This window comes from Narcine bancroftii, chromosome 10 (assembly GCF_036971445.1).
Source record: "Narcine bancroftii isolate sNarBan1 chromosome 10, sNarBan1.hap1, whole genome shotgun sequence".
Classification (NCBI taxonomy): domain Eukaryota; kingdom Metazoa; phylum Chordata; class Chondrichthyes; order Torpediniformes; family Narcinidae; genus Narcine; species Narcine bancroftii.
In genome coordinates, this window is record NC_091478.1 from 63,578,586 (window position 1) to 63,603,190 (window position 24,605).

General features: G+C 41.1%; 1 protein-coding gene across 4 annotated transcripts in view; it reads left to right on the plus strand.

Moving 5' to 3' along the window:
* The window catches only part of bbs2 (Bardet-Biedl syndrome 2), a 124,369-nt gene that overhangs the window by 60,593 nt on the left and 39,171 nt on the right, over positions 1-24,605 (plus strand). For all 4 annotated transcript variants that reach the window (XR_011345660.1, XM_069901057.1, XM_069901058.1 and 1 more), the window contains exons 14-17: positions 10,106-10,237; positions 20,170-20,307; positions 23,420-23,532; positions 23,988-24,136. Coding sequence is in view for 3 of the 4 variants with exons in the window: in XM_069901057.1 (XP_069757158.1) it covers positions 10,106-10,237; positions 20,170-20,307; positions 23,420-23,532; positions 23,988-24,136 (532 nt within the window). In the remaining variant the exon portion in view is untranslated. The remainder of the gene's footprint in view (positions 1-10,105; positions 10,238-20,169; positions 20,308-23,419; positions 23,533-23,987; positions 24,137-24,605) is intronic.

Consider the following 24,605-nt stretch of genomic DNA (forward strand, 5'->3'; position numbering starts at 1 on the left):
GTCCGAAACACGCTATTCAATTGGCGATGAGGGCCCTCACGCAAATTGAGGCGGAGGTGTCTCCTATTGTGAAGAAGTAAGTAGCATCCTTGGACAGTGGCAACTGGTCGATGATATCCATGAGGACATAGTCAAACCTGCACTTAGTGTGTGAAAAAACCTGCATTGGGGTTTTGGTGTAGTGCTAAACTATTGAGGTCTGACACTGGATGCATGTCCATGCGCCGACTTGCTTGCGCAGGCTGTGACACATGAATTTGCCCACCAGGAGCCTTGTTGATGTCCTAATTGAAGGGTGAGCCAAACTGTGTATGATGTCAAACACCTGACATTGCCACACAACAGGTACAATGGGCCTTTGTTGGCCAGGGGATATATCACGAAGTAGGGAGGCATTTTCTGGACCAAAACATGTCCTCCAATTTCAGTCCCGATATGGCAGTGCGATATGGGGCCATCTCTTCATCTTCTTGATGAGCTGCTGCCAAAGCTGTGTAGACTATACCAGGAGCAGGCGAATGGAGGGAAGCGAGGGTGGTGCAGGATAGCATGTCAGCGACTAGATTGTTTTTTCAGGCAATGTGTTTTATCCTATTCGTAAACTCTGAAATGTAGGAGAATTGTCATTGTCTTGCTGATCACAGATCTGACATCTTGGCAAAGGCAAAAGTTAATGGCTTGTGATCCGTGTAGACCATGAACCCTCTGTCCTCCAGGAAATAGGGAAAATGGCGTATGGCCAAGTAGAGGGCAAGAAGCTCTCTGTCAATAGCACTGATGACTAAAGAAAGCTAGGGGTTTCCAGATGCTGTTGATGAGCTGCTCCAGGACCCTGTCTACTGCAGTGCCTGATGCATCCACCATCAATCAGAGCTGTCAACACTCAGGTGCACGAGCATAATGGCTATCACTAGCACTCCTTTGGCAGTCTCCAATGTGGCCATGGCCTTGTCATTGCATTTCAGTTTCTTGGGATGTCCAGACAAGAGTTTGAAAAGTGGCTGCATAACTTTGGCTGCATCTGGCACAAAATGATGGTAAAAGTTAATCATGCCCACAAACTTCTGGAGGCCTTTAATGGTAGAGCAGTGGTTCTCAACCTTTTTCTTTCCACTCACATTACCACTTTAAGTATTCCCTATGCCATAGGTGCTCTGAGATTAGTAAGGGATTGCTTAAGGTGGTATGTGAGTGGAAAGAAAAAGGATGAAAACCACTGTTTTAATTGTACCTAACTGACTCGTTATGTGCATGGTTTCATAACTCCCAAGGAAATGGGCCAATGACAATTTTTCTCAAGCAAAATATTTCAATAACAATTGGGTCAAGAGTAGTGGTTCTCAACCTTCCCTTCCCACTCACATACCACCTTAAGCAATCCCTTACTAATCATAGAGTACTGATGGCACAGGGATTACTTAAAGTGGTATGTGAGTGGAATCATGGGTCCTCTACGGCTCCTAGAACGCTTCCACCAGCATTGTCTCCGCTCCATCCTCAACATTCATTGGAGCGACTTCATCTCCAACGTCGAAGTACTCAAGATGGCAGAGGCCGACAGCATCGAATCCACGCTGCTGAAGATCCAACTGCGCTGGGTAGGTCATGTCTCCAGAATGGAGGACCATCGCCTTCCCAAGATCGTGTTATATGGCGAGCTCTCCACTGGCCACCCAGACAGAGGTGCACCAAAGAAGTGGTACAAGGACAGCCTAAAGAAATCTCTTGGTGCCTGTCACATTGCCCACCGCCAGTGGGCTGATATCGCCTCAAACTGTGCATCTTGGCGCCTCACAGTTCGGCAGGCAGCAATCTCCTTTGAAGATGACCGCAGAGCCCACCTCACTGACAAAAGACAACCAACCAATTTTCCCTTGCAACCGCTGCAACCGTGTCTGCCTGTCCCGCATCGGACTTGTCAGCCACAAACGAGCCTGCAGCTGACGTGGTCATTACCCCTCCATAAATCTTCGTCTGCGAAGCCAAGCCAAAGAAGAAGAAGAATGAGAGTGGAAAGAAAAAGGTTGATAACCACTGTGGTAGAGGGTCATGGAAATTTGCAAATGGCCTCAACCTTGGAAGGTAGTGGAACCACTTCACACTGACTGATGTGGTGGCTGAGAAAATCGATTGATGGGAGGCCAAACTGGCTTTTGGCGAGGTTGACCGGTAACCCGTGGTCATCTAGCTGCGGACATAATTGACAGAGATGTGCCAGGTGCTGCTGCACCGAATGGCTGTCAAAAAGGATGTTGTCCAAATAAATGAATACAAAATTCGGACCCTGGATCACTGTGTCCATTAGGTGTTGAAATGTGTGGGCTGCACTTTTTAAGTTGAAGGCATACAGAGGAATTCAAATAGCCCAAACAGGGTAATCAAGGCAGTCTTAGGAATGTCAACCAGGTGAACTGGGATCTGTTGGTACGTGCACACCAGGTCGATTTTGGAGGAAATCTTAGCCCTGTGAAGGATTGCAGAGAAATCCTGTATATGAGGAACCAGGTAGTAATCTGCCACAGTGACGTCATTCAGACACCGATAGTCCCCACAAGATCTCCACTTTCCAGATGCTTTAGGTACCATATGCAGCGGTGATGCCCAAGAGCTGTCAGAGCAGCGATCAATCCCCATTTCCTCCGTGTGTCAGAATTTGTCTTTAGCCAATCGCAATTTATCCAGAGGTAGCATGTGCACTCGAGCATGAAGGGGACATCCATGAGTCGGAGTATGGTGCTGTACTCCATGTTTCAGTTGGGCCATCGAGAACTGCGGAGTAATAACGCTGGGAATTCTGCTAGGACTCTGGTGTATTCATTGTCCGAGAGTGATGTTGAGGCGAGGTGAAGCGTGTAAGGTGAGGACTCAAAAGTCTTCTAATTAATTAGGCGACCATTTTGAGATCTACTTGAAGGGAGTGTACTCGCAAAAAATCCACTCCCAGGAGTGTCTGTGATCCATCAGCAATGGTGAAGGACCACTGAACCACGATGAGCTAAAATTGAGTGGAATTATCCATAACCCATATGTCCAGATGCTGCTGTTGTTGGCGGCCATGAGAGGAGGTCCCTTCTTTCCTGAATGTGTCTGGGCCAGAGGAGGGAAACTTGCTAACCTCCACTTCAGTGTTGACCAAGAACCCACTGCCTGAGTATCGATCCCAGAGGAAAATGAGGTTGTTCTTGTGACCGGCCATCGTGGTCACTACCCACGGCTAGCCTTGGCGTTTCCTGGATGCGTGTGGGTGGATGGCAATGGCAGTCTGTAGCTCCCCATCACCTGTAATAGCACCTGTGGTCTGCACTGAGTCGGTCGAGTCTGACACCACACCGCTCTCCGGAGTGGGCAGGGTTTATGCCCTTTGTCGAGGCACTGCTATGCGCCCAACCAAAAGTCTAGCATGCTGCTTAGTGTGCCACAACTCATCAGGATGGGCTGCTAAGCGACGGGGGTTGTTAAAGTCTTCAACTGCAAGCAGCAAACGAATGTTTTCTGGCATTTGCTCAAGAAAAAGTTGCTCAAAAAGTAGACAGGGCTTATGTCCATCCAAGAGTGACAGCATCTCATTCATTAGTTCGGAAGGAGTTGGGCCGCCCAGGCTGTCCACATGGAGAAGACATGCTGCCCTGTTGCATAGGGAAAGGCTGAAAATACGTATGAGCAGGACTTTGATGGGTTCATACCTTTTGTTGGCTGGAGGCTAGCATTAGAAATCGACAATATGCTTGCAATATCTTGGTCCAGCGATGGAACGACATAGTAGTACTTCATTGCATCAGTGGTAATCTGGTGTAGATGCAATTGGGCCTCGGCCTGCTTGAACCAGACTTATGGCTGCGAGGTTCAAAATATTGGAAGTTTGAGCACAATGGCATTCTGCACATCCATAGTGAGGTCCAATATGTCGTTTGGACCGTCAGGGTCACCAATGTAGTGAGTATGCAGTGAACAAAGCACAACAGTAGTTGTCTTGAACTGAACCAACAGAATTGTTAAATGGAAGTATCGCAGGAGTTTAAATAATTACAGTTGAAACACTATCACAATCACCCGACCTCTGAAGTCATGCGCCTCCCAGAGTTCTTTGTGCCCCCAACCGCCAGGAACTCCTGATCCTGTGGGGGCCTGCAACTAGAGAGGCCGGTTTGATAATGGAGTGGCGCAGTTCACCACAATAGAAAGTAAATAGGACGGCACAGTTGGTGTAGTGATTAGTGCCACGCCTTTACAGCAGCAGTGATTGGGACCGGGGTTCGAATCACTCACTGTTTGTAACGAGTTTGTATGTTCTCCCCATGTCTGCATGGGTTTTCCCCAGGGGAAACCTACTGGGATTGTAGGTTAATTGGGTGTAATTGGGCGGCACAGGCTCATGGGCTGAAAGGGCCTGTTACTGTGCTGTATGTCTAAATTAAATAGAATTCTGGTCTTCATACATAAAGACAAAGCATTCATAAGCACGGAAGTTGAAATGGATCATAATATAATATTGGTTGGTCCACCAGTGGAGCATTGCTGAACCTCGGGCTTTCAGGAATGAAGGATTTTAATTATGTTGATTGGAGAAGCTGGTATTATTGCACCTGGAAATGGGGGAGGATGTGAGAGAATCTCAAGTCAAGTTAACTTTATTTGTCATTCAAATCATTATCATGCATTGCACCATAAAGAATCGATAGCATTTCTCCAGGATTTACATAAAATATTAAGTCATGAACAATAAAAGTCCACTATCCACATATGTTCTGGGAATTCAGGAGCCTGATGGCTTGGGGGAGAAAACTGTTGCCCAATCTGGATGTAAGGGCCTGAGTGCATATTGTCCAGATGGCAGAAGGGAGAAACTTTTACATGAAGAGTGTGTGAAGTCCTTCACAATGTTTATTGCTTTCCGCATGCATCATGTGTTGTAGGTATCCGTCATGGTAAGAAGAGAGTCCCCAGTGATCTTTTCCACTGACTCCACTATCCTCTGCAACGCCTTACGGTTTGAGGTGGTGCAACTTCCAAACCAGGTGGTGCTGCAGTTGCTCAGAATGCTCTCAAAACATCCCCTGTAGAATGTAGTGAGGGTGGAGGGTGGGAGATGAACTTTCCTCAGCCTTAGCAGGAAGTAGAGCTGGGCTTTCTTGGCTATGGACCTGGTGTTAAGGGACCAGGTGAGATTCTCTACCAAGTGCACTCCAAGGAACTTGATACTCTTGATGACCTCAACAGTCGAGCCATCAATGGTCAGTGGAGAGTTGACAACCATCTCTTTTGTTTTATTAATGTTCAGATTCTGATAGAGGTATTGAAAAACATTAAGAACAGTAAAACCCCTGGTATCTGGCACCTATTGGGATTGACATATGTCAGATAAGTGAATTTTACAGTTGCTTGAGATTGCGCGCTGCACGATTGGTGAACTAACGCTGAGGTGCGCCAATTTTAAACCCATATTATTTATTTATTTCTGCACTTTTTTTTTGCTGGTTGCTTGAGGCTGCCGGTAGCTTGAAATCTGAATAACAGCAGTTTTACTGTATATCAATAATGTCTCACAGTTCCATTCACCTATTATCCTTTTCATTCTAGATAGAGTGTGCAGATTTGAAAAGTAATGCCAAAGAAGCCTTGGGAGGTGCTGCCGACCATTCTGGGCTGATGTGCACGGCAGTCATGTGAGCCAATGTTTTCGGCTCGATAGAGTCATTTCTTGTGTTGTTGGAGCTTCAATTATGTAGGCAAGAAGGAAGAATTCCATTGTACAAATAAGTGTGCTTCATTGATGGAAAGATATCCAACAAAGGAAATTAGTGTATTTCACACAGCTTCTGACAATATTTACATGGCTGGTTAATTAAGATTTTGATCAACAATGACATTCAAGGTTTTGATGGGGACTTGATAACATTAATGCCATTGAGTATCAAAGAGAAGTGATTTGGCCCTTGTGACAGATTATAGATATGTTTTTGGGAGATAAATTGGGGCAGGTTTTTTAGTGTAGGTCACATACAAACATTTCAAAACAGATCTCATGTAAAATACTGGTGCTCTGCTCTAGCTAGACAGGTAAGCTCCAAGAGCCTTTGCAAAAGCTTTAGAGAATGGATTGTTGTTTTGAAAAGCAACATCAAAGAACTCAGAAGAGTATGTTTGGAGCTGCTGTCTGGGAGGGCAGTTTGTTCTAAGAGGGTCAAGAGAGAGTGAGAGAGAGAGAGAGATATAGATCAGTTCTGCAGTTTTACAGTCAGCAGCAGCAGCTGGGACTGGAACGGGACAATCTGACAAGCTTGTGGTAAAACCCCATTTTGAAGACTGTGAGTGCTTAGTTCAGCCTGGTCAAGTCCTTGTGGTTCATGCAAGAGGAGAGGACTGGCTGCCTAATGCTTCACTTGAAATAAGAGAAACAAAAAGGAACTCTGTAGTGACCTGAAAGAAAAAGGTTATCATCTGGAAAACCCTGATGGGGCAAGTTTCTTCAAGATACTGAAGTGGCTGATTAAAAGGAATCAGTTGTGGGTGTCCAGCGAATCTCTCTGAAAACCAACAAGAACCTTCCTGAGCGGTAATCATTTACCTTTCAAGCATCAAAGCCTGGTGAACTTCATAAATGTTAAATTCTGTGCACAGTATAAGAATGACCTGCAATCAGTTATCCTGGAGGAATGCGAAGTGAGATTGGACAGTGAATCAAAGAACTTTTCTCAACTTACATACACATTACAAACATCTGCGTTTAAAATCAGAAGTTAAGTTAGGTTAGTTAATAGTGATAAGTTAAAGTTTGATTCTATTTTCATGTTTAAAGATAATTAAAAGCATTTGTCTTGGTGAATATCTTTTGCTGCTGGGTTTTGGAGTCCTCTGGGCTCATAACACCCTCTCATTGGAGATGCCTACTTCCTATCATTTTTTATGTAGTGAATTTTATACCATTTGCATTCCTACAACTCATTTGTCACACTAATACCCTGTTCATAACATTGTTATCAAGGATATTTTCTCTGTAGCATAACTTCCTGTAATACTCCCCCTATAACAGGTGGCACAGTTGGCTTAGAGGTTAGCGCAATGTCTTTACAGCACCAGCAATTGGGACCAGACCAGGTTTTGAATCCTGCGCTGTCTATAAGGAGTTTGTACATTCTCCTTACATTCTGCATGGGCTTTCTCCAGGGACTCCGGTTTCCTCCCACCCTTCCTTCAGGGGAGTAGGTTAATTGGTTGTAAATTGGGCAGCATGGACATGTGGGCCAAAATGACCTTAACTTGCTGCATGTCAAAGTTTTAAAAAAATAACACATTGGTCTCCAAGAATTAAATGATTATCATAGCAATGTCCATCCTTTTACTGGACCACTCTTCATGCTTCATTTTCCCTCACTAATTCCGACTTGCTGTAATATAAAGTTAATACTTATGCATTGTTATGTACTGTCATGAAACATAGCAAGTTTTTCTGAAAATTAATCCACTTTAGTTACAGCCGGTTTCTTTACATTCCAATAACAACTTGCTGCCATGGTTTCAGCACTGGTACTGAAATATAGCACCGTCGCACAGTATTAGCACTCGTTGTTAATCACTTCTTTGAAAAGAATGAAGAACATCTAATACCACTTTAAGTATTCCCTATGCCATAGGTGCTCTGTGATTAGTAAGGGATTGCTTAAGGTGGGATGTAGGTGGAAAGAAAAAGTTGGAAAACCACTGTTTGAATTAGTGGAATTAATTGACTTGTTATGTGCACGGTTTCCGAATTCCAAAGGAAATGGGCCAATGACAATTTTTCTCAAGTAAAATATTTCAGTAACAACAGTGGCTAGAAGATAGGCGCCAGAGAATCATGGTGGATAACTGTCTGTCAGGATAGAGGCCATTGACGAACAGTGTGCCTCACGGATCGGTGTTGGGTCCCTTGTTGTTCCTCATTTACATTAATGATTTGGATGATGGAGTGGTAAATTGGGTTAATAAATATGTGGACAATACAAAAATAGGGGGATTTGTGGATAGTGAAGATGGTTTTCAGGGACTGCAGAAGGATTTGGACTGCTTGGAAGAGTGGGCTGAAAGGTGGCAGATGGAGTTTAATGTAGATAAGTGTGAAGTGCTTCATTTTGGGAAGAATAATCAAAATAGGACATATGCAATGAAGGGGAGGGCATTGAGGAATGCAGAAGAGCAGAGAGATCTAGGAATAATGGTTCATCGTTCTTTGAAAGTGGATTCTCATGTAGATAGTGGTGAAGAAGGCTTTTGGTATTCTGGCTTTTATAAATCATAACATAGAATATAGGAACTGGGAGGTGATGTTGAGACCATTCAAGGCATTGGTGACGCCAAGTTTGGAATATTGTGTGCAGTTCTGGTCCCCAAATTATAGGAAGGATATCAATAGGGTAGAGAGGGTGCAGAGAAGATTTACTAAAATGTTGCCTGGATTGCAGTATCTAGGATACAAAGGAAGATTGAATAGACTAGGTCTTTATTCATTGGAGTGTAGAAGGTTGAGGGGGGATTTGATAGAGGGATATAAAATTATGAGGGAGATAGAAAGAGTAGATGTGAATAGGTTCTTCCCCTTGAGGGTAGGTGAGATTGGAACAAGGGGTCATAAGTTAAAGGTTAGGGGGCAAAACTTTAGAAGTAACATAAGAGGAAGCTTCTTTACATAGAGAGTGGTGGCTGAGTAGAATGACCTTCCGGAAGAGGTGGTTGCAACAGGGTCAAATTTGTCATTTAAGAGAAGGTTGGATGGTGGATGGATGTGAGGGGATTGGAGGTTTATGGACAGGGAGCAGGTGGAGTTCATTTAAATCCTTGTGGACTAGAGGGGCCGAGATGGCTTGTTTCCGTACTGTAATTATTATTTGGTTATAACAATTGGGTCTAGAGCAGTGGTTTTCAACCTTCCCTTCCCACTCATGTACTACTTTAAGCAATTTCTTACTAATCACAGAGGACTGATGACAAAGGGGTTAGTTAAAGTGGTATGTGAATGGAAAAAGGTTGAGAACCGCTAGGTTTCCCTTTGAACAAAGATGAAGATAGAGCAGATTGCTTCTGATAGGAAATAGATTTTCTTATCTAGCACAGGTACAGAATCTTTTATCTGGGACCAGACACTTTTCAGAATTGTTCCAATGATAGTAATAGTGGTACATTACATAATTGCGCTGAATTCAGATTTGTGCAAAACAAAGACAATCCAACTCGAAGAGTTTCTGGACAGGGTTGGGGGGGGTGGCGGGTGGTGGTGGCAGTGCTAGACTTAAGGGAGTTAGTGGCAGCTTTTGCGGCAGCGCTGGACTTGAGGGAGGGGGGGGGGAGTGCCAGCCCTTGTGGTGGCTCTGGATGAGGGTTGTGGCAGTGCTGTATAGAGGATGTTTGCAGCAGCCATCCAAGCTCCTGATGCCCTGACAGCAGAGCTTCCCAGCAGTCCGCCAACTGTAGCTCCTGATGCCCCGGCCACCCACCTACTGCTCCCGGCATCCTTTCAGAGGACTCTTGCCCCACCAGAACTCCCAACATACCTCCTTTATGAGCTCCTGATTCGGATGCTGGAAGAGGGGTATTTGCAGTGGTACCGGACAGGGGTGGGGGGGGAGTGGTTTGCGATGGCGCTGGATGTGGCATCTGGGTGTCTGATGAATCAGGCTTCCGTATACAGCAAATGTGAAACGCTGTACTCTGTTTTTCCACTGGCACCCATAGAGTAAGGATTCCCTAGGGTTCCACATGGACTGACACGAGATATTCAAACATGAGTTGGGCGTGGGTCATGTTTGGCATCAAATGCGAGCTTTGGTGTGCAGATGACATCCATGGAAAAGTCTGGTTTTCACATTTTCGGATAAAAGATTATGTACTTGTACTGGAATTATCCGATAATAACTGGGTTCATATATCCTTAATGAGGTGTTGAGAACTGTCCAATTGAAATTACTATGCTCTGCTGTGCAGTAGTCAAATTACAGTTGCTAAGTTCACAGTTCCCTATTTTGGCTATAAACCCATTGTGACATTGAGTTGTATTTAACATAAGATGTGTCTGGAACTCTTTGATTTTTGGTTTCTATGCTGATTTCCCTGTTATTTGTGGTTTCCTTCACAGGTTGTAATGTGGGTGAATCAGAATTTCCTTTTACCTAAATATATCGAGTGTCCAAATACGCCATTGGAAGTCTGTTTCATGTCCCTGAGAGATGATGGGCAGCTGAATATGAAAATGAATATTAATGGAGAGGTAATGTCGCATTAAACTGACTTTAAACATTGATTTGACAAGCAATATAAACAGAAATTTACATAGAGGGCAAATGTCTACCTTATTTGTACTCGCTGATTGCTAGAATAATCCAAATTAATTTAATACTTTTCTTTCTAACCTTGTGTTTTTCTCCACTCCAAACGTTCCTTCAGACGTTGCTCGGTTTTGAAAGTGGATTGGTCTGTAATATTCTTCCATCTGAAATTGGAAAAATGACGCACAGTTTTTAAAAATTTTTTTTATTTTTCACACTATAAACCATATTGACCAAGATCTATACAGACATTTTTTCTCTTGAATATATACAGTGTCATTTTCTCCCCCTTTTCCCCCCTCCCTTCCCTCCCTCCCTCACCCCCTTTCCCATTTATTTGAAGTTCAATCTGTAAGATACATTTAACCCGTTAAACAATGTTGTCACTTAATAAAAATAAACAAGAAATTTTACTGAGTCAGTTCTTTTCGTTATCTTCTCCTTCTGTCATTTTAGGTGGTGGAAGTCCACGGTAGGATTTCTCTATTGTATTTCATGTATGGCTCCCATATTTGTTCGAATATTGTGATGTTATTTCTTAAATTATATGTTATTTTTTCTAATGGAATACATTTATTCATTTCTATATACCATTGTTGTATTCTCAAGTTGTCTTCCAATTTCCAGGTTGACATAATACATTTTTTTACTACAGCTAGGGCTATCATAACAAATCTTTTTTGTGTTCCATCCAAATCGAGTCCAAATTCTTTATTTCTTATATTACTTAGGAGGAAGATCTCTGGGTTTTTTGGTATATTGCTTTTTGTGATTTTATTTAATATCTGGTTTAGATCTTCCCAACATTTTTTCACTTTCTCACATGTCCAAATTGCAAGAATTGTTGTTCCCGTTTCCTCTTTACAGCGAAAACATCTGTCTGATACTGTTGGGTCCCATTTATTTAACTTTTGAGGTGTGATGTATAGCCTATGTATCGAGTTATATTGTATCATGCGTAACCTCGTGTTTATTGTATTTCTCATAGTTCTGGAGCATAGCTTTTCCCATGTTTCATTCTTTATCTTTATGTTTAGATCTTGTTCCCATTTTTGTTTAGGTTTACCGTTTGTTTCCTCGTTCTCCTTTTCTTGCAGTTTGATGTACATGTTTGTTACAAATTTTTAAATTATCATTGTGTCTGTAATCACATAATCAAAATTGCTTCCCTCTGGTAACCTCAGACTGTTTCCCAATTTGTCCTTCAAGTAGGTTTTCAGTTGGTGGTATGCAAACATTGTATCGTGAGTTATATTTATACATCATTTGTTCAAAGGATAATAATTTATTTCCTGAAAAACAATTTTCTATTCTTTTGATCCCTTTTCTCTCCCATTCTCTGAAGGAAAGGTTATCTATTGTGAAAGAGATTAGTTGATTTTGCGTCAATATTAGTTTTGGTAGTTGGTAATTTGTTTTATTCCTTTCTACGTGAATCTTCTTCCAAATGTTGAGCAGATGATGCAATACCGGTGAATTCCTACGTTGCGCCAATTTTTCATCCCATTTATATAGTATGTGTTCAGGTATCTTCTCCCCTATTTTATCTAGTTCTAATCTGGTCCAATCTGGTTTTTCCCTTGTTTGGTAAAAATCTGATAGGTATCTTAATTGTGCGGCTCTATAATAATTCTTAAAGTTTGGTAGTTGTAAGCCTCCTTGTTTGTACCATTCTGTTAATTTATCTAGTGCTATCCTCGGTTTCCCCCCTTTCCATAAAAATTTCTTTATTATTTTCTTTAGCTCCTTGAAGAATTTCTCTGTTAGGTGAATTGTTAATGACTGAAATAGGTATTGTATGCTTGGGAAAATGTTCATTTTAATACAGTTTATCCTTCCTATCAGTGTTTGTGGTAAGTCTTTCCAATGCTCTAAGTTGTCTTGTAATTTTTTCATTAATGGATGATAATTTAGTTTATATGGATGGCCGAGATGCTCTCCATTGCAGGCAAAATCTTCGCTAGGATTCTCCTAAATAGAATAATACCTAGTGTCGCCGAGAATGTTCTCCCAGAATCACAGTGCGGCTTTCGCGCAAACAGAGGAACTACTGACATGGTCTTAGCCCACAGACAGCTCCAAGAAAAGTGCAGAGAAAAAAACAAAGGACTCTACATTACCTTTGTTGACCTCACCAAAGCCTTCGACACCGTGAGCACGAAAGGGCTTTGGCAAATACTAGAGCGCCTCGGATGCCCCCCAAAGTTCCTCAACGTGGTTATCCAACTGCACGAAAAACAACAAGGTCGGGTCAGATACAGCAATGAGCTCTCTGAACCCTTCTCAATTAACAATGGCGTGAAGCAAGGCTGCGTTCTCTCACCAATCCTCTTTTAAATCTTCTTCAGCATGATGCTGAAACAAGCCATGAAAGACCTCAACAATGAAGACGCTGTTTACATCCGGTACCGCACGGATGGCAGTCTCTTCAATCTGAGGTGCCTGCAAGCTAACACCAAGACACAAGAGCAACTTGTCCGTGAACTACTCTTTGCAGACGATGCCGCTTTAGTTGCCCATTCAGAGCCAGCTCTTCAGCGCTTGACGTCCTGTTTTGCGGAAGTCAGCCTGAAGAATACTGAGGTCCTCCATCAGCCAGCTCCCCACCATGACTACCAGCCCCCTCACATCTCCATCGGGCACACAAAACTCAAAACGGTCAACCAGTTTACCTATCTCGGCTGCACCATTTTATTGGATGCAAGGATCGACAATGAGATAGACAACAGACTCGCCAAGGCAAATAGCGCCTTTGGAAGACTACACAAAAGAGTCTGGAAAAACAACCAACTGAAAAACCTCACAAAGATTAGCGTATACAGAGCCGTTGTCATACCCACACTCCTGTTCGGCTCCGAATCATGGGTCCTCTACCGGCATCACCTACGGCTCCTAGAACGCTTCCACCAGCGTTGTCTCCGCTCCATCCTCAACATTCATTGGAGCGACTTCATCCCTAACATCGAAGTACTCGAGATGGCTGAGGCCGACAGCATCGAATCCACACTGCTGAAGATCCAACTGCGCTGGGTAGGTCACGTCTCCAGAATGGAGGACCATCGCCTTCCCAAGATCGTGTTATATGGCGAGCTCACCACTGGCCACCGTGACAGAGGTGCACCAAAGAAGAGGTACAAGGACTGCCCAAAGAAATCTCTTGGTGTCTGCCACATTGACCACCGCCAGTGGGCTGATATCGCCTCAAACCGTGCATCTTGGCGCCTCACAGTTCGGCGGGCAGCAACCTCCTTTGAAGAAGACCGTAGAGCCCACCTCACTGACAAAAGACAAAGGAGGAAAAACCCAACACCCATCCCCAACCAACCAATTCTCCCTTGAAAGCGCTGCATCCGTGTCTGCCTGTCCCGCATCGGACTTGTCAGCCACAAACGAGCCTGTAGCTGACGTGGACATTACCCCTCCATAAATCTTCGTCCACGAAGCCAAGCCAAAGATAGATGGCCGAGATTTTTATTTAGTTGTATACCTAGGTATCGCATTGCTTGTGTTTGCCATCTAAATGGTGATTCTTTCTTAAACTTTGTGAAATCCGCATTATTCATTGGCATTGCTTCACTTTTATTTGCGTTGATCTTGTACCCCGAAACTTCTCCATATTCCTTCAATTTCCTATGTAATTCTTTTTTTGATATTTCTGGTTCTGTTAAGTATATTATAACGTCATCTGAAAATGGACTGATTTTATATTCCTCCTCTTTTATTTTTATCCCTTTTATTTTCTTTTCTGTTCTTATCAGTTCTGCTAGTGGTTCTATAGCTAACGCGAACAGTGAGGGAGATTGTGGACATCCCTGCCTTGTTGATCTGCTTAAGTTAAATTGTTTTGATATACATTCATTTACTGTCACTTTTGCCAATGGCCCCTTATATAATGCTTTAATCCAATTAATATATTTCTCTGGTAGGCTGAATTTTTGTAGTACTTTGAAAAAATAATTCCATTCTATTCTGTCAAAGGCCTTCTCTGCATCTAAAGCAACAGCTACTGTTGGAGTTTTATTTCCTTTTACTGCATGAATTAAATTAATAAATTTACAGATATTGTCCGTTGTTCGTCTTTTTTTAATAAATCCAGTTTGGTTTAGATTTACTATTTTTGGTACATAGTCGGCCAATCTGTTTGCTAATAGTTTAGCTATTATCTTATAATCTGTGTTAAGTAGAGATATTAGTCTATATGATGCTGGTGCTAGTGGATCTTTCCCTGTCTTTGGTATTACTGTAATTAGTGCATGAATCTGGTATGTTTTGTGTTTTATCAATCTGGTTGATTACTTCCAGGAGGGGAGGAATTAATAAGTCTTTAAATGTTTTATAGAATTCTATTGGGAATCCATCCTCTCCTGGTGTTTTATTGTTCGGTAGTTTTTTTAATATCTCCTGTAATTCTTCTATTTCAAAAGGTTTTATTAATTTATTTTGCTCCTCTGTTTGTAATTTCGGTAGTTCAATTTTAGTTAGAAATTCATCTATTTTGTCTTCTTTCCCTTCGTTTTCAGTTTGATATAGTTGTTCGTAGAATTCCCTGAAGTTTTCATTGATCTCCGTTGGATTATATGTAATTTGTTTGTCCTCTTTCCTTAATGCCAATACCATTCTTTTAGTTTGTTCTGTCTTAAGCTGCCACGCTAGAATTTTGTGCATTTTTTCTCCTAGCTCATAATATTTCTGTTTTGTCTTCATTATGTTCTTCTCCACCTTATATGTTTGTAGTGTTTCATATTTTATTTTTTTGTCTGCCAATTCTCTTCTTTTAGTTGTATCTTCCTTTATTGTTAATTCTTTTTCTGTATTTGTTATTTCCCTTTCCAACTGTTCTGTTTCCCGATTGTAGTCCTTCTTCATCTGAGTTACATAACTTATTATTCGCCCTCTGATGAACGCTTTCATTGCGTCCCATAGTATAAACTTATCTTTCACTGATTCCGTATTTATTTCAAAGTACATATTAATTTGTCGTTCAATGAATTCTCTAAGATCCTGTCTTTTAAGTAGCATGGAGTTTAATCTCCATCTATACATTCTTGGTGGGATGTCCTCCAGTTCTATTGCTATTAACAGGGGTGAGTGATCAGATAACAATCTAGCTTTAAATTCCGTTTTCCTAACTCTCCCTTGGATATGGACTGACAACAGGAACAGGTCAATCCTTGAGTATGTTTTATGTCTACTCAAATAGTATGAGTATTCCTTCTCCTTTGGGTGTTGTCTCCTCCATATATCCAAAAGTTGAATTCCTGCTTTGATTTAACCATAAATTTGACTACTTGGTTCTTACTGCTAGTCTTTTGTCCAGTTTTATCCATCTTTGAATCCAAATTAAGGTTAAAGTCCCTCCTATCAATATATTCCCCTGTGTATCTACAATCTTCAAAAAAATATCTTGCATAAACTTTTGATCCTCTTCATTAGGTGCATATATATTGACCAAATTCCAGAGTTCTGAATATATCTGACATTTTATCATTACATATCTCCCTCCTGGATCTATTATTTCCTCCTCTATTTTGATTGGTACATTTTTATTGATTAATATAGCTACACTTCTGGCTTTTGAATTATATGATGTTGCCGTTACGTGCCCTACCCAGTCTCTCCTTAATTTATTGTGTTCCATTTAGTTAGATGTGTTTCCTGTATGAATGCTTTTTCTATTCTTTCTTTTTTCAGTAAATTTAATAGCCTCTTCCTTTTAATTTGGTTATGTATTCCGTTAATATTTATATGGCCTTCCCATACTCTGTTTGCATCTCATTTCCACTTCCTCACCACCACCTTTCCCCTTTTCCCCATTTTAATTTCTCAGTTTTCTTTTTTTGAATGTACTGTATGACAACACTTCTAAAACATAAAATATTTCAACCATTCCCACATCTAAAATTACCTTAACCCCAAGTGTCCCCCCTCTCTCTCTGAGTCGCCCCTTGTCTCTTGCTGGGTAACCACAACTCCCCTCTCCATTCGGACTGCAACCCCGTTCGCAAGTGTCAACTGATTTCGCAGTGACTGTTGTTCTCTCCCATCCAACTCCCTCCAGAAAAGACTTTTATCTTCACTCAACAACAAAGCTCCCATCTTTTCTTTTCATTCTATTTATTTATTTATTTTTTTAAATTTTTACCCCCCTTCTCTTTTTCCCCCACCTTCTCCCTTACTTCCCTTTTCTTCCCTCCTTTAGTTCTTACTTATACATTATTTTTACATCTTTATATGTAGTTTGTCATCGTTCTTTGTTCTTGTTACATATCTTCATCTCTCTTTCTGTCTTGCAGGCGTTCTGCAAATTCTCGTGCTTTCTCCGGATCCGAGAAGAGTCTGTTTTGCTGCCCTGCGATAACTATTTTATGCACCGTTGGATATCTTAACATAAATTTATAGCCTTTTTTCCATTGGATCGATTTTGCTGCGTTAAACTCCTTCCTCTTCTTTAGAAGCTCAAAACTTATGTCTGGGTAGAAAAACATTTTTGACCTTTGTATTCCAGTGATTTTTTTGTCTTCTCTAATTTTATTCATTGCCTTCTCCAATATATTTTCTCTTGTCGTGTATCTCAGAAATTTTACTAAAACGAATCTTGGTTTTTGTTGTGACTGTGGTTTCGGGGCTAATGTTCTGTGTGCCCTTTCTATTTCCATTCCTTCCTGGATTTTGGGCATTTCCAGGACTTTTGGGATCCATTCTTTTATAAATTCTTTCATATCTTTGCCTTCTTCATCTTCCTTTAAGGCCCATTATCTTTATATTGTTTCGCCTACTATAGTTTTCCATTATATTCATCTTCTGAGCTAACAACTCCTGTGTTTCTTTAACTTTTTTGTCACTTTCTTCCAATTTTCTTTTTAAGTCGTTCACTTCCATTTCTACCGCCATTACATGTTCTTCCACATTTTCTAATTCTTTCCCTACATCTGTTATTCTACTCACTTTTTCTTCTGTACTTTTCAATTTTCTTTTAAATTCACTAAATTCTAGTGTCAACCATTCTTTTAATGCTTTCATTTGTTCTTGAAATTTTTTGTTATCTATGTACTGTCCATTCATTTTACCTCCTATTCCTCTGTGCAGAACTTGGTGTTCTTCTTCTTCTGTGACTGCTCTTGGGTTTGTGTCTTCTATTTCTCTTCCTTTAATCTGTGTCTCTTCTGACTTTCTTGTTGAGCTGCTTGTCTCAGTTTGTTGGGTTTTTTTTAGTCCATGGTGTCTTGATGTTGGTCCTTTTCTTCTGGGCTGGTTATCTGTTGTGTCTCTTGCTTCCTTTTTTCTTTCTCACCCCTCCTGTTTCCATTGTTTTCTTTATCTTCCAGCTGGGAGCCCTGCTGTCGGGCATCTCTCAGCTGGTTCCCCCTCCCGTCGGTGTTCTCCTTGTTGTGCGCATCGCGCATGCTTGATTCCTCGCGCATGCACAGTCGCACACCTCTGTTTGGCTCAGTGAGCCATTTTTGAAGTCCTGCGGTAGGTGGGTCATGACTCTGCAGGGTTTCCACTAACCTCAGGGAGCGGGCTCCTCTTTCCATGGTCTGTCCTTACTTTTTTGTGCAGGTAAGGCCTTCACCTTTCTCTTCCAGCGTCTTTCTTTCCTCTTTTCTTCCCATTGTTTTTGGTTTTTCTTTCTTGGGGCGTTGCTTTTTCTTCACTTTTTTTCTTCTTTTCTGGAGAGGGCTGGTATTCTCCCTCCGGCCACTACTCCATCACATGACTCCTCAATGAAGAGTGGATTTTGTTTGAAGAATAGCCTTGTGAGCCAATTTGTCATTTTTCATGCACTGTCTTGCTGTTGGTTTACAACAATTTTCAAGAAGAGATTACACAGAAAATATAAATAGGAGTGGGCCACCAGACCTGCCATTCAGTGTAATCATGGCTGATCTATCTTGGTCTCTCCTCCACTTTCTGTGTCAATTCGCTATTGCCTTCAAATCTTTGATCCTTCAATTAATGATCCATCTCAGCTTTGAATATATCTAGTGATCTGGCCTCCAAATTCCAGAGACCCTCAAACTTCAGAGAAGGAATTTCCATGCACCTTAGTTTTATCCGACAAGGCCCATATTTCCTTGATCATTGACACAATTAGTCAAAACATCTCACTATCTACTTTTAAGCCATTGTTGCCAGATTCCCTCTAAACTCCATGGAATACAAGCAGACCCAGTTTGTCTTGCTTCTCTTGACAGGACAACTGTCTCAGCCCAGGAATTAGCCTGATGAGTCTGTTTTGGATTACTACCAGTGCTACTGTATCTTTTTTTTAAAGCCAGGGGATCAAATTTGTGCTATAACAAAACCACCTTTTTTAACTCTTAACCCTTCACAATAAAGGCCAATGTGCCTTTGACCTCTTAACTATTTGATGGATCTGCTTGCAAACATTTTGCAATTTCCCCTTGAACTTCACTCATCAGAACCCATATCCCTTGTTTTCTATAAAGAGAACCCCCATCAGCCTTGAACATATGAAACAACTTGTTTAAAGACCTCTGGGGAAGGGGAAATATTCACAATCCTATGACATAAATAGAACATCACGTCAGTCCCAAATTGTCAATTTCTTGATCCTGTAATGTTCTGTCTGTAGTTGAGAACCTGGAGTCAAGCAACAGTTCTGCATATATCCAGTAAATTAATCTTAGAGCATGTATATCACATTAGATGTATTTTTGCCGGCCTTCCCTTTGAGGCTGGCTCTATCCAGGGAGAAAAATCTGAACATACCTTTTTATGGAGCAGCCCTGCATTACTTTTATGAAGAGCGGTGCCTTTTAACGTCTTCTGGAGCATATGGAGGCAGGGCAAGTGGTGCAGTAGCACTGACTGTCGCCGTGAGGTCGAACATATGCACTGAGCAATGGCAGTCTTCATTATCCATAATCCCCCACGCAGCTGGAACCACTCTGGGAAATGCAGACGGGCATTGATCCTTCTTATAGTGAGATGCTGCATCAACTTTTACGTCTTCTGTTTTTCTTCATCTGCCCCCATCCCCAACATTTACCTCCATGTTTCATAAAAGGTGTCTCGGGACTATGCCAAGCGACATTTCCATGCTTCCGTAATAACAAATGGCTCCATGACATTTACACATACACGTTAATGTGATAATCACTCTTTGCGCCACCTGTTAGTAAACCCCTGTCCCCCATTTACTTAAGCATTGTTCACACTTATTTTCTTGCTGGGGAGTGTCACTGCTGCTAGTCACCACTGGGGACTCGAGCAGTTTCCTGCCCACCTCATTGACACTCTTGTTGGCCTGCTGAAGGTTCATCTCCCCCACTTCTTCCAGATCCAGCAGGTGACTCACCATGAAATTCTTTTTAGATTGTAAATTGTCCTTACTGGCTGTAATAGTGTTCTCCCTGCTACATTGACTGAGTCCTGGGTTGTGGTTGACGGCATCATTACGACGCCTTCAGCCTGTCCCTAGCCAGCTGCTTGCAGCGGCAGTACATTTTTTGATGCAAGGTGGAGTGCTCCACTCCACCACTGACACAAGCCTGAAGAGAGATTGGAGTCAGAGGATTTATGAAGGCAAGGTCTGCGACGTAAGGGCAGAGAATCTCCACCTTTATGGTCACATTTTTACTCTATAAAACGGCGTAATGCAATCATGTATTAGTTCGAAACATGTATTCAAGCTTTCCTCCTAGAAAAACCACTCAAACCAGAACCCAAGGTGTGAATCTCTACTGTACCTGCTAAGTGCATTCTGCCTTGGGTACAAAACACCACACAATACTCAAGGTATTTTTTTAAGTTCAGCTGGACTTTGCTATCGTAACACAAAACTTGTCAAAAAAGCCTCTTCCCTGGTGTTATGATTTGATCACTTGCGGGGCAATTTTTTTCCCAACAGGTCACTATTCAAACAGAAGATATTGACCTTGCTGGTGAAATCATCCAGTCTTTGGCATCATTTCTAGCAGTAGAAGACCTCCAGGTAGAAGCAGACTTTCCTGGTTACTTTGAAAAGCTGCGGCAAATACTCGTTCAGGTATGTCGTGACTTACCCATTAAGCCTCCCGTATATATGTTGTAATTATCATTGTTTGAACCATAAACCAGTTTGTTGTGCATGAAAGATTTCTATTCAAATTGGAAATTCTTGGAATGAATCAAAGAGGCAGCTTAAATCAAAGGTGTGTTGAAATCAATAAAACTTTATCTTGCTGTTGGTGGCAAAAACCTGAGCTCTAAAAATCACAACCATAGAGTGTTTGTTTATCTGAAGAGCAAGAATATAATATAAAAGAAACTTTCCACTTTTGGGATGAAAACAGACTCATGAGGTTACACTGACGTTACATCTCTTTATTCTCGACACCAACTCAAGCCTTTCTCCTTGCTGTTAAAACATTATTGTTTAAGGTTGTTGATCCAGAGGGTACGGAACAACTAGTTCTCCTATGCAGCAGAGACCAGATTAATGATGTTCTGGAGCTCAGCTTCCACCATGGAAATCCACACTGCAGCTTCACAGTTGGAATGAGTTTGGATTTGGAATGTAATCAAAGGTTCAGTAGATTACCACTAGTTCTGAATATCAGCTTCATTCCTATGAGATGTTTGTGGAAGTGAGTAGCATCATTGCAGGGCAACACCATGGCATCAGTATTCATTAAGATTGAGTCTATTACTGATCCATTAGTTGGCAATCAAGATGGAGATGACTAGCTGTTGGAAGTTGAATTTGTATCTTTCAATTATTCAACGGAACAATTTTAGATACCTAACCTTGAATTTCTGTTTCAGAACTGGCCAGTTTTGATGAAATGTCATCATTTTATTAACTCTGTTTCTTTGTTCCCACAAATGATGCCTAACCTGCTGAGTATTTTCTGAGATATTGTCCAGATATTTATTGTCTGCAGTGTTTTGTATTCATGGTTCCTGTATTGATTCATTTTTCTCTACAGTTTTAATTCATCTCCTATTTCTATCTAGTGAGATTTACAAAACGTCTTCATTATTTCTGAATGGGCACCACCTCCACATTTGCTCTCTCTTGATCTTTACCTTATTGATGACATTCCCATTGTACTTTCAACCCTTCCCCTTCTCAGCAATTTTAACACATTTCTTACTTTTCCTATCTTTAATGAAAGATCATTTTTGAAATGTTAACTCAGAATCAGAATTTATTGTCACGAACAAGTCACAAAATATGTTGTTTTGCAGCATCACAGTGCAAACCTTGATATAAACCACCATACAAAATAAATAAAAAATAGTGCACGAAAAGTCAAAGTAAAGCAGTGTCTTTGATTCATTGATTATTCAGGAATCTGATGGCAGTGGGGAAGCAGCTGACTTTGTGCTGTTGAGTGCTCGTCTTTAGGCTCCTGTACCTTTTCCCAATGGTAGCAGAGTAAAGAGGGCACAGCCTGGATGTTGGATGGCCTTGAGAGTAAAGGCTGCTTTTTTAAGACACTGCCTCTTGTGGGTATCCTCGATGGAGTGAAGTCTGGTGCCCATGATGTCACAGAGGGTAACAACCCTCTGGAGTTTTTTCTTGTCCTGATTGTTGGCACCTCCGTACCAGACAGTGATGCAACCAGCCAGGATGCTCTCTACGGTACACCTGTAGAAGTTTTCAAGAGTCTTCTGTGACTTTTGCTCCCTTCAAGGATGCTGCCTGAACTGCTGTTATATTTCCAGCATTTTTAAAAAAAGATCTCCAGCGTCTGTAATTTTTTTAAACTTTGGGTATTTGTTATTCAGTTATCTCCTATGAAAATATATATTCTTCAACAATATTTGCAGCATTATTTTAACTTAGAACAATGGTCCATATCCAATAGATTGATTGAATTCACCAACACAGAAAAAGCTTGAAATAGAGTGAGGTTACTCAAAAGAAAATCACTAACACTTCTATTTATCACTTTTTACTATATGATTTGTTTCTATTTCTAGTGAGCCACAAATGACCAAATTAGAAAGTAGTATTGGAAAGCTAATAATTGCCTGAACACTGTCTGGGCTACGTGTGTTTCAGCATAGAGTCAAAGATTGGTGTGGGAGAATAGGATCTCACTTCAAAGGGGACTGGCAAAAAAAGAAAAAAAGAAGCTGCTCCATTGCAATAGCCTTCTCTTGAATTAAGCTGTGTTATTAGTCTTCAAATGACAACAGCTTCCATTCAGGCTATAAACTAAATAAATGAGGGGTGTGCTCACATTACGGGAGATTAAGAAAGTTAATAGGAAGATTAAGATGTAGGATAGTAAAATGAGTAATGATATCGAGAGGGTGTCTAGAAGGGACGGAGTATGTAAAAGAAACAGTATGTCTCCAATTAGTCTCAGGGTAAAATCTCAAATGGGAACATATGGGGAAAATTGAAGGATCTTTAGCTTAAGGGCTGAGGCGTTTGTAATGAGATGACACAAATAAATGCCATTATGGAAATTGTTTGTTGTATTACATAGTTTTACTACAAACATACACTCTGAGTATAAAATATAAGTGGTCTGACCATGGCAAACAAGAGATTATAGATTTTATAAGATCACTCTAACCTGAAATAGTAACAATTTCTCACTCCACGAATGCTGCCTAACTTGCCGCATATTTACCAACATTTTCTGTTTTATTTTTGCATACCACTCTTTGGTAATGAATTGTTTTGTTTTCAACTGTTTGTAGTTTATATTTCTCTGTTTTAATTTAAAAAAAATCCCTCCCCCACACAATCCTGCCCATTATTCCTCAAAGGCACTGGCCTCCTCTCAGACCTGTGAGAGCATACTGATCACTTTTTAAAAACGTTTCTGTTTGTTGATTAAACAGCTTCTTCATTGCTGACTATATAATGTTTAGTCGAATAACACAGCATTTTCATTTTTTGTTCCATTTAATGCAAAGTATGATATTTTTCTAAAAACTTCAATATAAGACAGTACTAAAACATTGTAATAGCCATGCAGGCAAATATTATGGGTCATTTGAGATAGAGTGACAATATTTTTGTCAGTTTTAATTTCATTTTGATGTATTGTATGAATGTTTAAATTGGAGTCAATAAATCTCAGAATAGTGGCAAACTATTTGAATATTTGTTTGCACAAATTATGCTGATTTAAAACTTGTTTCTAACCAAACAGGTAGATAGTTATCATTCCATGCATCAAATGCTCACAGCAGCAATGGCCGACCACTCCAACCAGGTGCGCAACTTGTTGATTCGGGCAGAAGATGCGCGTCTAATGGGGGACATGTGAGTAGTAGATGCTACAATGACAGGTAAAAGGTAATCAATTCAATGATGATCAACCTAAAGCATTAACTGTGTCTTTCTCCTTCAATACCCATCCCCCCTCCCCCCCCCACCAAAAAAAAATGTTGCCTGACCTATTGAATATCTGATAAGCTGAATGAACTCAGTTGGTTAGGCAGCATCTATGGTCAGTCAACTTTTCAGGTTGGAATTCTTTAATGAGACCCAAGTAGGAAGGGGTGATATAAATTGGTATAAAATAGAGGAAAAAGCTGGGGAGTGGTGAAGAGGTGGAAAGACCATTAGCAGGGAGGGAAGATTAGAGAGAAAAGGAAGCACTGATAAAACTTAATAAAGACCTAAATTGCTGCAATGTTCAGTGCATGGCATTAATTTGAAGAGCAGGATTTCTCATCTTCTCTTTGAGTAGTGAAACTTGTGTTTTCCCCTTTTAGGACAAATATGAAGAAGGAATATATGGAGCTTTATGACTTAAATAGAGATTTAATAAATGGTTACAAGATTCGTTGTAACAACTACACGGAGCTTCTGAACTGTTTGCAAGCAGTAAATCGGGCAATCCAGAGGGCAGGCCGTCTTCGAGGTAGGTTAAAGCGACTTCTGTAGTAACTACACATGGTTATAAAGATAAATCATAAATGAACAACTTTTACTTGGATATGTGCTGGAAAAACTCAGCAGGTCATGCAGCACCCAAAGGAAGTAAAAAGGAGTCAACATTTTGGGCCTGAGCCCTTCATGTGAGAGGAGTAGATGCTAACGGGTAAGTGGATGCAGGTGGGAGGGAAAATGAGAAAGAAGCTGAGAAGTGATTGGAGAAGAGGGCAGAGGAAAGGAGGTGAGCTAGAGGAAGGGAGACAGAGTAATGAGGGAAAATGAGATTTTGGATCATCCACCAGACTATTTGGCCCCAAACAGTCCTTCCAAATGAAGCAATGCTTCACATAAATCTGTAGGGGTCACTTACTGCATCCAGTGCTCTCGATGCTGCGTCTTCTGTATCAGAGACTGGACGCAGACTGGGAGATCATTTTGATGAGCACCTTCACTGT